A 9,963-nucleotide genomic window follows, 5' to 3' on the forward strand; every position below is an offset into this window, starting at 1 on the left:
GGCACTAGGATTGTACTAAGACATTTGTGAACTCATGAATCCTTACAACATTCCTGGGAGGTAGATATTATGATCTCTTTTTTACAGATGGGGAAACTGGGGCACAGAGAGGTTAAAAGTCTTTCCCATGTCACACAGCTAGGGTCAGAGCCAGGGTTCTAGTCCAAGCCACCTGACTCTGTAATCCATGCTCTGAACCACTGTATCATAATAAATAAGACAACATGCCAGATTATAGGAATAAAAAATGGACTATTCTGGGTCCCTGACCTCCAGAGGCACATGGTCTAGGGAACCTCTGAACAGGATGCCCAGGAGACTTTGCACCCCCAAAACCCACTCAGAAAACTGACCACACAGAGAATGCATGCTGACTAAATCTTGAACTTACTGGGCCCTTCACGTAATCTGGCCAGCTGTCCCCAAAGGATCCCAATCAGGAGTGCTTGTCAGAAATACCTGGGAAACTTTTCTAAAATCACAAGCCCTGGCACCAGCCCTGACCTGAATCACAGTCTCTGTGGAGGTGGGGCACGGTCATGTATGTATTTTTAAAAAGGTTCTCATGTGACTTGGTTAAGAAACACTGCTAAAAAACATTAACATAGCTTGGAAATCCCAACATTTTTGCATTCAACTGTATCTCACCACTTGCCTTCTATACCCCAATTCTTCAGAAACAGACGTTTGGTTCAAAATATGTGGTCACCTCCATGAGCATACCACCTAGCTTTAGATTTTGATACTAAGGATAGCAGTGACTGGTCATGAGCTTCATTAACACACGGAGAAAACTCAGCACCAGCCCCTCACACAGATGATGGGAAATTGTTTTCTATTCCCTGAATGACAACAGACCCAAGCCAGGCTGGGCTTTGAATCAGCAGTTTTCACTTATGCAGGTATTTCCTTGGTTGAGATCAGTCCCAGTCTGTTATGGGCAGAGTAAAGAGAATATAGTGAGTCTTATCCTAGAGGATCACTGTGTACAGCTGTACAAGATGTGCACTGTACAAAGGCATCAGGCTAAGGAGGGAATTGAGGGCTGACATCCAATCCACACACTAGGCTGTACCTTACGTGCTATGCAAGACCTACTCTACAACTCTTCTAGCCTCTACTTCCCAAAGTGCCGTTAAGTCCAGAGATTTAGCCCCCCAGGGGTAAATGCCAGCATCATCAGTTTCTACTTTTTATGCTCCACAACTTTCTCCCATACAAGTACCAAGAAAGAACCAAAGTCTTCAAAAATCACATTTTTATTGATCATCTTTATTCAAAATTACAAAAATAGACATAAATAAAAATAGCAGAATATAATTATTAAATATTCAGTGTATAGGAGTGATCCTCACCTCACCCAGTGAGGATTGGATAAACTCAGCTGAAAGGTCAGAAGGAATAACTGGCCAAGAAATAACGTCTATGTAAAAGTGAAACTGAAAATTTAGTGCTGGTCATGGGCCATGCCCCAGAATGATACATTCATAGGCATCACATGAGAGACCCAAAAGGACGTAGGAGTCCATGACCTCCCATAACTTCTCCAGACAGGTCATTCTATGTGGCATCATAGTCCATTCAGTTTAGGGAAATATCTAGACCTGCAGTCAGACACAGGAACACCAGTTGTTACTCATTCACACTGACACTCACAGCCTATGCACAGATGTGCAAACATACATACACATATATAATATTTCCTGATACATTCATGGAATGTCAGAGCCCTTCCCTTAAGTCATTAGTGTCTCCACTCCCCAAACCACTGTTCCACAGTGGCCGAGCTTGCTCAAAAGACCTCAGTTCTGTTCTACTTCCTAATTGAGAAATTGTTCCTTTCCCCAACAGTGGGCGTCGTGAATGCCCACTGTGGGGGAGCTGGCTCTCCTTCTACCCATGCACAGGAAATGGCATTTTTAACTCCAGGCAGCTTTAGTTCAGAAAAAGACAAACTACTGGTCAATACCATCCTGGGTCAGAACCATCCCTCCATCCTGGCCACAGGGGATCTGGGCACTGAGCACCCAGGCCTGTATCTAAGGATAAAGCTATTGTTGCTCACCCTGATGGGTGATACAAGCAAAATCGTCTCTGCAGAGCCGATCTTCCTCAGTTTCTTCCTCATATACAGCTGATGCAGATTGTTCTGCAAAAATGACAGCGTGGGAGTGGGTGGTACCCTTCTCTTCCCTTGGCTCCCTGGGGAGCCTCAGAGGGTTAGGCTATTCTGCTCCCCAGTGTGCCTTTGGATCCAAGACAGGAAGCTTGAGACCCTTGTGTAGACGCCAGGCTTGTTCTTCATGGCACATCCACTGCCCCAGCTCACAATCCCAGTCAGAGTCAGACGGCCACGGGTAGAGCAGACCAGGGGGCCACCAGAGTCTCCCTGTTAAGCCAAAGACACAAAAAGGTGAGCCCAGGGAGAAGAGATGAGGGGGCCATCTGATCTGATCACCCAATCATGCATAAGAGATAGAGAAAGGAGAGTTTCTTAGAGTCAAAATCCTTAGTGACTCCCCATTTTCTACCACATAAAGTTTAAAATGCCCTGCTTGGTTTTCAAAGCCTGCTATCTACCGCAAGTCCATCTACATTCTCAGACCCCTTTCCTTCCCACCCTGCACCATGCCACGCTCATTCCCATTTTTGTACCTTTCAGCTGGAACATTTTCCTTTCCTTTCTTCCCTAGACCTCCTCAAATCCCTATGGAGTCACATTCTCTTTAGAGCCTAACCTCCAGTTGGCACTCACCTTGGGCTCCCAAACACCTGATCATTTGCAATTCATACCACGCCCTGAGCACTGAGTTGTATTGTTTTCTATTGTTTTCCTCTTTCTGGTGGTCTTATTCCTTTCCCTCCCCCAGTCTGAAACACCTAGGACAGAGCCAGGCTCACGACAAATGTTTGGGAAACACATAAGGGTTAGTTTAAACTGTCTAGGACCTGAGCTCCTAATTCTGGCTTCTTGGGGCTTTGGTTGGACAGAGGCTCCCCACAGCTGGCAGGTACAGACCCAGAAATCCTGGGGAGATCTGAGGGTGACAGGTAGAGAGGCTAGAACTCTCACCTGGCAGGAATCTGTTTCCCATTGCGGGTCAGCAGCACACAGCATTTTGGTGGTGACTTCAAAGCCATAGTAGTGGGGCTGCTGACACTCCCGGTGGGAAATCAGCTTCACAGAAGTCATTTTCAGCTGCTCTGGATAGAGATAGTCAGCTGGAGGGAGGAAACAAGGAGAAGTTTACATTAAGCTGTGTAAGTCCAGTCTTCCTACTGGGACTCTCTGCAGGGGTGAGGACCAAAAAGTGTCCCTAGGAGGGAAAGCCTTTATTCTTTTCCACCCAAATCTGAGCCTTTACTCCATGCATAGCCCCTCACCGCCCCCCCCCCCCAATCTATTTTTCTTNGCTACCCCCACAATGCTCCCATCTCTATCTCTAAGGTCCTTCCTTGATCAAGCTGAGTTCACTTCCAGGTTACAACACTCCCCCAGAACCCTCTCAGCCAGCCCCAAATGTCACTTACTGGTATTCTCTTTTCCAAAGCCCGTGATCTCACAGCTGGCGCCAAAATGAGCATCACCAGCCGATGGGGGCAAGCAGATGGTTTGTATGGACCTGGATGGCTGTGCACATTGGCCTGAGTTGGAGCTGATCTTCAGCAAGGCTGGGGGAGGAGGGAAGCAGGAGAGGTCAGCGGGAAAGATCTCCACCTGGTCAGGTAGTCACCATGTCTCCATTCCAAAAGTTGAAAGACTGGCTGTCTATCCCTAAGTCAGTTAGGATCAGAGATCATCCTAGAAAGTCTACCTGTAGCTTAATACCTGAAACAAGCCTCCCCTGTCCTATGTCTCAAGGGCTTTATTATAGCTGCTGACAAGGGCTTGGCCAGCCAGAGCTGCTGTATACAGCCGTATGGTTCTTTTCTATGAACAGCCCTGGCTGATGTAGAGAGCTGAATTCAGCCCAGTGCTCTAAGTTGCAGATCCTGGGACAGACAGAGGTTGTATCCAACAAAAGAAGGGGCCTCCCAGCCCAAGCCTTATGCCCACAGGGTCATTGCCATCCAGAGGAGGCTAAATGTAAATATAAAGACTCTGCAGAGGAGCAGCAGGCTCCTCACATATGTCCTTTTGTGATACAAAGCAGGCTTTTCAGTTCCCCCACAACCTCAACCTCCCACTTGGGTCTCTTTTTGGACCCCTCTTCCTCCAACCATCATCATTATGGCAGATAAGGGTTTTCTACTCACCAATATCATTGTGGTGAGCAAGACTGTCAGCACTATAGGCCTCATGCAAGATGAGCTTTTCCACTTCAAACTTCATCTGCCCAACTGTATCAGAGTTCAGCTTTGACCGACCCAGGTAGACAATGTAGTCCTCCTTCTTCGGGTTATTACTGTGGGAGGGGAGACCCATCAGATAGTCTGATCTCATGAGATCTTGTCACTTCCCCTCCACAGAGACCTCAGAGTATGACTTGTCCCCAAGGCCATGGGCCACATGGAGAGGAGCTAAGGGGGTAGAATTTAAGTGGAATCCTTTGCTGGGAAGGGTGTGTTCGGGGTAAGGCAGGAGGGTCAGGGAGAAGAGACAGAGGGACGTACATGAAGCAGTGTGTGGCGCTGACCACCCAGCAAGGACTGATAAGGCTGCCGCCGCACAAGTAGGTAACAGAGCCTCCACGGTGCCTCCTATAGATGGCTGCAAACCAGGGCTGGTTCTCGATGGTGGTGAATTCTCCCCCAATAATCTTAAAGCGAGGCCTCAGAGCCTTCTGGCCACATTGAAACTCTGCTGTTTTTGGAGGAGACAGGGGACTTTTTCCTAGAGGAGAAAGAGAGGGATATCTTGGGAAGGCAAATAGGATAGTGTCTCTCTCTTGTCCTCCAACCTCCCAGTTTTTCAAAGCCAGGCAGACCTCCCTCTCAACCCTCCTGATGGAATAAAGGGATGCATGAGGCTGTCCCCTTCCACCCTACTGTCATAAATAGGTCAGTGACACTCACCAAAAGAGCAATCGTGCACCATGCACTGCTGGACAAGCTGGTTTAGGCCAACCTGCACATAGCACCACGGTTTTCTCTGGTTGTCCGGGTTCCTGGTAACACAGAGGGGGGGGGGGGTCATTCCAACCCAGGATACGTTTCCTTCTCCTCCAGGGAAAACTCAGTCAGAGGCCTTGTTTTTCTCACACTATGACCAATACTCTCTAAACCACAGGATGATCCCAAGGCTTCCTGTGCAGCTATGAGAGGGCGTTTGCTGCCCCACCTCACCTGCAGTAATTGTGTTTCCCCAGGCCCAGCTGAAGGGCATCAGGTCGGAGGGCATGGTACTGTTTCAGAAGAACGGCTGCAGAGTTCCAGGGCAGGCAGGGCCGGCCAGCAATGTCGGTGTTGGCCTTCCCTCGGTAAGAGTGACCATTCCCCTCATAGCAGGTTTTTGATCTATCTAAGGAAGAATGAGAGATATTAGAAAGAAGAAGAAGTTCAGACAGGCATTTTAGAGATCCTGTCAGGTCTCGCATGATTTCAGGCCTGGCAGAAAACACTAAAAAGGATCTCCTTCCGTCCCCACCCCGCATTTGTGCAGCCACTGATTCATGAGACACTATGTGTTTATGTTTGACTGTGTACATCACACAGGGATGAAGGTGTCTTCCACTCTACCTCCAGCTCCTAACTCCCGCCTGCTCTTGCATCCCACCCATCTCTCCCTGTCCCCATATGGGGTCCCCTACTCCCCAGCTGGAGCCAGGATCTCCATACCTATCTCACAGTGTTCTCCTTGGAATTTCTTTGGACAGCTGCATCGCTGAATGTTGGAGAAGTACTTGTAGGACACGCATGTTCCTCCATTCAGACAGCCGCAGTTTGCTGGAGAGCATAGAGGTGGAGGGGTAAGTGAGGAGTGTGGGAGGAGGCAAGGGGGGGAGCCAGCCCTGCAACAGGGTCAGGGAGGGGCTGCCCCCTGAGGCTTTCCCGAGATGTCTGTACAGCCAGATATTGTGCAAGGGGTGGATACTCACATGCATCAGACACTGGATGAAGTTCATGGCTGCCCTGGAAGAGATGATGGGGAGGGGAAAGTTCATCAAAGGTCCCATGCTCCCGGAGCCCAAGGGTGAGGATAAACTGGCCCCGTGCCAAATCTCATCCTTTCCTCCAGCTCCCTCTCTCCTCACCTTGTTCATATCTAACTAGCCCTCAAATGGAAGATCATAGGTTTCAAGCAGGGAGAAATGGATTGACTCAAGCAAGCTTCACATTTCGGGTGCAAGAGAGCTAGCTGGGCCAGTCTCTGCGGCTTCTTCTTCCCTTGGCTGAAGGTGTGAACTCCCTTGGGTCTCAGGGTCCCCACGGCCACACCTGTCCTATTTTCCTGAGAGGCTGGCCCTGAATCCAGAGGACCCCAGCTCCCTATGCACGGCTCTCCTTCCTTCCCCCGACGTTGTCCAGGAGTTCTGCAAGCCCCTCTCCTGCCGCCATGAGTCAAAGCGGGGACCTACCTCAGAGTCGCGCACCACCAGGGCGCAGAGGAGCAGGCACGTCATCAGGGCTCTCATGGTGGCCAGGCTGGGGCTCTAGACAGCACTCTACAAAGGAAGGAGAAGTGAACTTGAGGAAGGAGCGGAGGAGAGAGAAGGTGTGCCGGGTGGGTCACTGCAGTTCAGGACGGAAATCCCTAGGTCTCCCGCGAGGCGCGCCTGCGGTGACAAGACTTCCCCCCAGGCCTCGCCGCCTCTCCTCCCTGGAGGCTCAGGGGTTCCAGCAGCCGCAGGGGATGCACCGGCACCGGGAGCGGTGACTCGGGCTCGGCCGCTGCGGAGCCGGGGCCGCTGGGGCAGCCGGGGTAGGGGGAAGGGAAACCCGCAGGAGAAGCCGTGCGCAGTGAGGGTGGCCTGCACTCACCGGCGGCTGCGGCACGGAGAGGTTCAGCGCCGGGACGGGACGGCGGGGACTGGCTGACACTGAAATCCGAGGGGCTCTGGGGCTCCAGCTGCCGCCCTGNATTTCAGGACCCGCCCCAGCCCTGGCCCCGCCCCAGTCTGGGATCTCCCCAACCCCTCCCTTCTCTCCGCTTCCCTGGGGCCAGCTGCGCCGAGCGTTTCCTCAACCTCGTCGGAGCGTGAGGGGCCGCGCGGTTCCCAGCGGAGCCGACGAGCGAGGTCTGAACACAGATACAGAGGCATCTAAATTCCTCGCCGACTCCTCCCATTCACCTGTCCTGGGCCCCATCCCAGTGCATGGAGCTTCAGAATTGCGCTTGGGAGGCTCTTGGTCCAGCTCTGATGTCTCTTCCCAGATGCCCCAAATCAGCTCTTCTCCAGCCTTCACACCTTCGTCCCCCAAATGCCCGGGAGAATGATTCGGACCACTGGATGTGGTGGCATAGTCCGCAGCTCAGAGAGCTAAGTCTGTTCCTCAACGTGAAAATGCACGCGACACACCTTGCTAACTCCTGCTGACAGGGACTGTTGAATAGCAGCTCCCTGAAATTCATCAACATATCCAGTGGATACGACAAAGTTGAGTTTATTGCTTAAGGGCGGGAAGCAGCGTGTAGGCACGATCGGATTTTTTGAGGATTTACAGTTTGGCTTAATTTAAGGGTGGTCTTTCAAAGTGAGGGCTTAATAAGAATTGCATAAGGATCACGATATATTATTATAGGATTGTGAGAACAAATCTAAGGGCACAAACTGCTGATGCTTTCTTTGAAGTACTGATGGATCTTTCAAAAAGTTCCTATAACAAACAATCCCTATATTTGCCTGGGCCAGAGTATAGTCAGTTAATAAAGACAATAGAAGAGTAAAGGAGGGGCAGGAAGTTGTTTTCACATCTGAGGAGAGAAACTGGGGAACTGGAGGAAAGAATGAGATTTATTTTTCACTCTATGCCCTTTTGCACTGTTTAAACTTTTGAAAACATACCTTTGTATCAGCCATTCCAAAAATACACTTACAGATTTTTTAAAAAGATTTTTATTTATTTTGGGAGAGACAGAGAGCATGAGTGGGGGAGGGTCAGAGAGAGGAGGCAGAGAATTCCAAGCAGGCTCTTTGCTGCCAGCACAGAGCCATACATGGGGCTTGAAACTGTGAGATCATGACCTAAGCTAAAACCAAGAGCTGGACACTTAACTGACTGAGGCACCTAGGTGTCCCATAGTTACAGATTTTTAAAAAACAACAACAACCACAAACTTATGTATTGGGGCACCTGGGTGGCTCAGTTGGTTAAGTATCCCACTTCGGCTCAGGTCATGATCTCACTTTTGGTGGGTCCCAGCCCGACATAGGGCTTTACACTGGGCGTGAAGCCTGCTTGAGATTCTCTTTTCCCCTCTTTCTCTGCGCCCCTCCCATCTCTCAAAACAAATAAATAAACTTTTAAAAATCCATATGCTCAGTTGGCTCAAGTCATGAGCTTACGGTTGGTGAGCCTCATATCAGGCTCTACCCTGACACTGTGGACCCTGCTTAGGATTCTCTACCTGTCTCTCTGCCCCTTACCCGCCTGCTTTCACACTCTCTTCCTCTCAAAATAAACAAACTTAAAAAAAAAATGCATATGTATTTAGCATTCTAGACTTCATCATAATGCCTTGTTTCTAATAAAATAATTGCTTATCAAACAAGGTTGGCCTCCAGAAAGACAGTCCATGTGTAAAGGACTCCACCCACTTTACCTGCCCAAAGGCCAGTGCACATAGTTGTATAGCCATGCACATTCACATATCTCTCAGGCATAGCTGAAGGAGCAGAGCAGGGATTCTGAGGTTCAGTCAACCTCCTCCCTTAACGAGAGGAAAGAGGGCTGAGTATCTGTAACTCACTAGGGTCCTAAAGCCAGGCGCAAGGCTTGGTCCCTCCTCCTGCCTAGCCCTACAACATTTTGCTGCCTGGCAAACCTGGACCTTGGGTCTGGATCCACCTGAGAGGGGCAGAAGGAAGGCAGGAAGAATGCCAGTAGGAAGGAGGGAAACTTCTTTGCTCTGCTCCAGCCAGAGGTCTCACGATGCCAGGCTCTGCCCAGAGATAGTGCAAGTTAACCATTCAGCTTTCGTGAGGAAGGTGACCCATCATCCTCTGGAGAGAGTTTTTCTGTGCCCAGCTGAGCTGCCAGCTCTCAGGGAATGGACTGAGTCAGAGGTGCTAGAGGCCTCAGAGCTGGCCTGGCCACTTCCTCTAGAAGATTAAGTCATTTTTTATTTGGATTTAAAACCAATTAATTGCAAATAAACGTGATCAAAATGTAAACAGAGATGTTGCAGCCTGAGGACTTACCCCGAAACTACTAGGTTGGGTATCAGGAAATTCCCAGCACACTGTCATGATTCACAGAGTGCCCCCAGCAGCTCTCATGACTCCAGATTACTTGGCTGGAGGCTGTCATGCTGATTCTTGAGAGCAGGATGACGTCATTTCCTCCTGGACAAAGAGGCTTGGAGACCGTTATGCAGCGTGACACTCTTCTCCTTTCTTTCCCCTGCAGTCCCTTCACCTGGTTGAACAATCCTAGAGCCTCCAACTCTTTACTCTCATTCCACTCTATGATTTTTGGTGCTCCCTGAAATTTCTGTGACTGTCTTTTGGTACACAGCCTGTACTAGTTTTTTCAATTCTTTAAGGGCAGAAACCACATCCTAAACATCTTTGTCTCTCCCTCAGCACTGGATACATGTCCCATTCATGTAGATGTTTTATGAGGAATGGATCAGTAAACAAGTGGGAATAAAAAGCTTTGGGGCCCCCTGAAAGTTTCCCTACTCTCTTTCTTGCAGTAAAAAATAATACTGGTATTTTTTCTGTCTTGTGCCAAAAAGCACTTTGATATAAACTATTCCTCTTTTGTTTTAAACAATTTGTTTTTGAGAGAGACAGTGTGTGTGTGTGTGTGTGTGTGTGTGTGTGTGTGTGCGCGCGCGGGCACGCAAGTGCTTGCGAG

General features: G+C 49.5%; 1 protein-coding gene across 1 annotated transcript; it reads right to left on the minus strand.

The window, feature by feature from the left end:
• Positions 1 to 1,243: 1,243 nt before the first annotated feature.
• Positions 1,244 to 7,014, minus strand: PLAU (plasminogen activator, urokinase). The gene is made up of 11 exons (XM_077778648.1): positions 6,922 to 7,014; positions 6,519 to 6,605; positions 6,039 to 6,072; positions 5,779 to 5,886; positions 5,287 to 5,461; positions 5,017 to 5,108; positions 4,615 to 4,834; positions 4,258 to 4,406; positions 3,532 to 3,672; positions 3,074 to 3,222; positions 1,244 to 2,389 (listed from the first exon to the last, which is right to left on the minus strand). Exons 2-11 carry the CDS (start codon positions 6,573 to 6,575, stop codon positions 2,213 to 2,215), a joined length of 1,302 nt encoding a protein of 433 aa, XP_077634774.1. The 5' UTR covers positions 6,576 to 6,605; positions 6,922 to 7,014; the 3' UTR covers positions 1,244 to 2,212.
• Between the last annotated feature and the right edge of the window lie 2,949 nt (positions 7,015 to 9,963).

This window comes from Crocuta crocuta, unplaced genomic scaffold, assembly GCF_008692635.1.
Source record: "Crocuta crocuta isolate KB4526 unplaced genomic scaffold, BGI_CrCroc_1.0 scaffold167, whole genome shotgun sequence".
Classification (NCBI taxonomy): Eukaryota; Metazoa; Chordata; class Mammalia; order Carnivora; family Hyaenidae; genus Crocuta; species Crocuta crocuta.

Coding starts and splice junctions, on each gene's coding strand:
- PLAU (XM_077778648.1), bottom strand. CDS start 6,575: ATGAGAGCCCTGATGACGTGCCTGCTCCTCTGCGCCCTGGTGGTGCGC. Junction 6,073..6,518: donor TGGTGGTGCGCGACTCTGAG/GTAGGTCCCCGC, acceptor CATCTCTTCCAG/GGCAGCCATGAACTTCATCC. Junction 5,462..5,778: donor AGGAGAACACTGTGAGATAG/GTATGGAGATCC, acceptor ATTCTTCCTTAG/ATAGATCAAAAACCTGCTAT.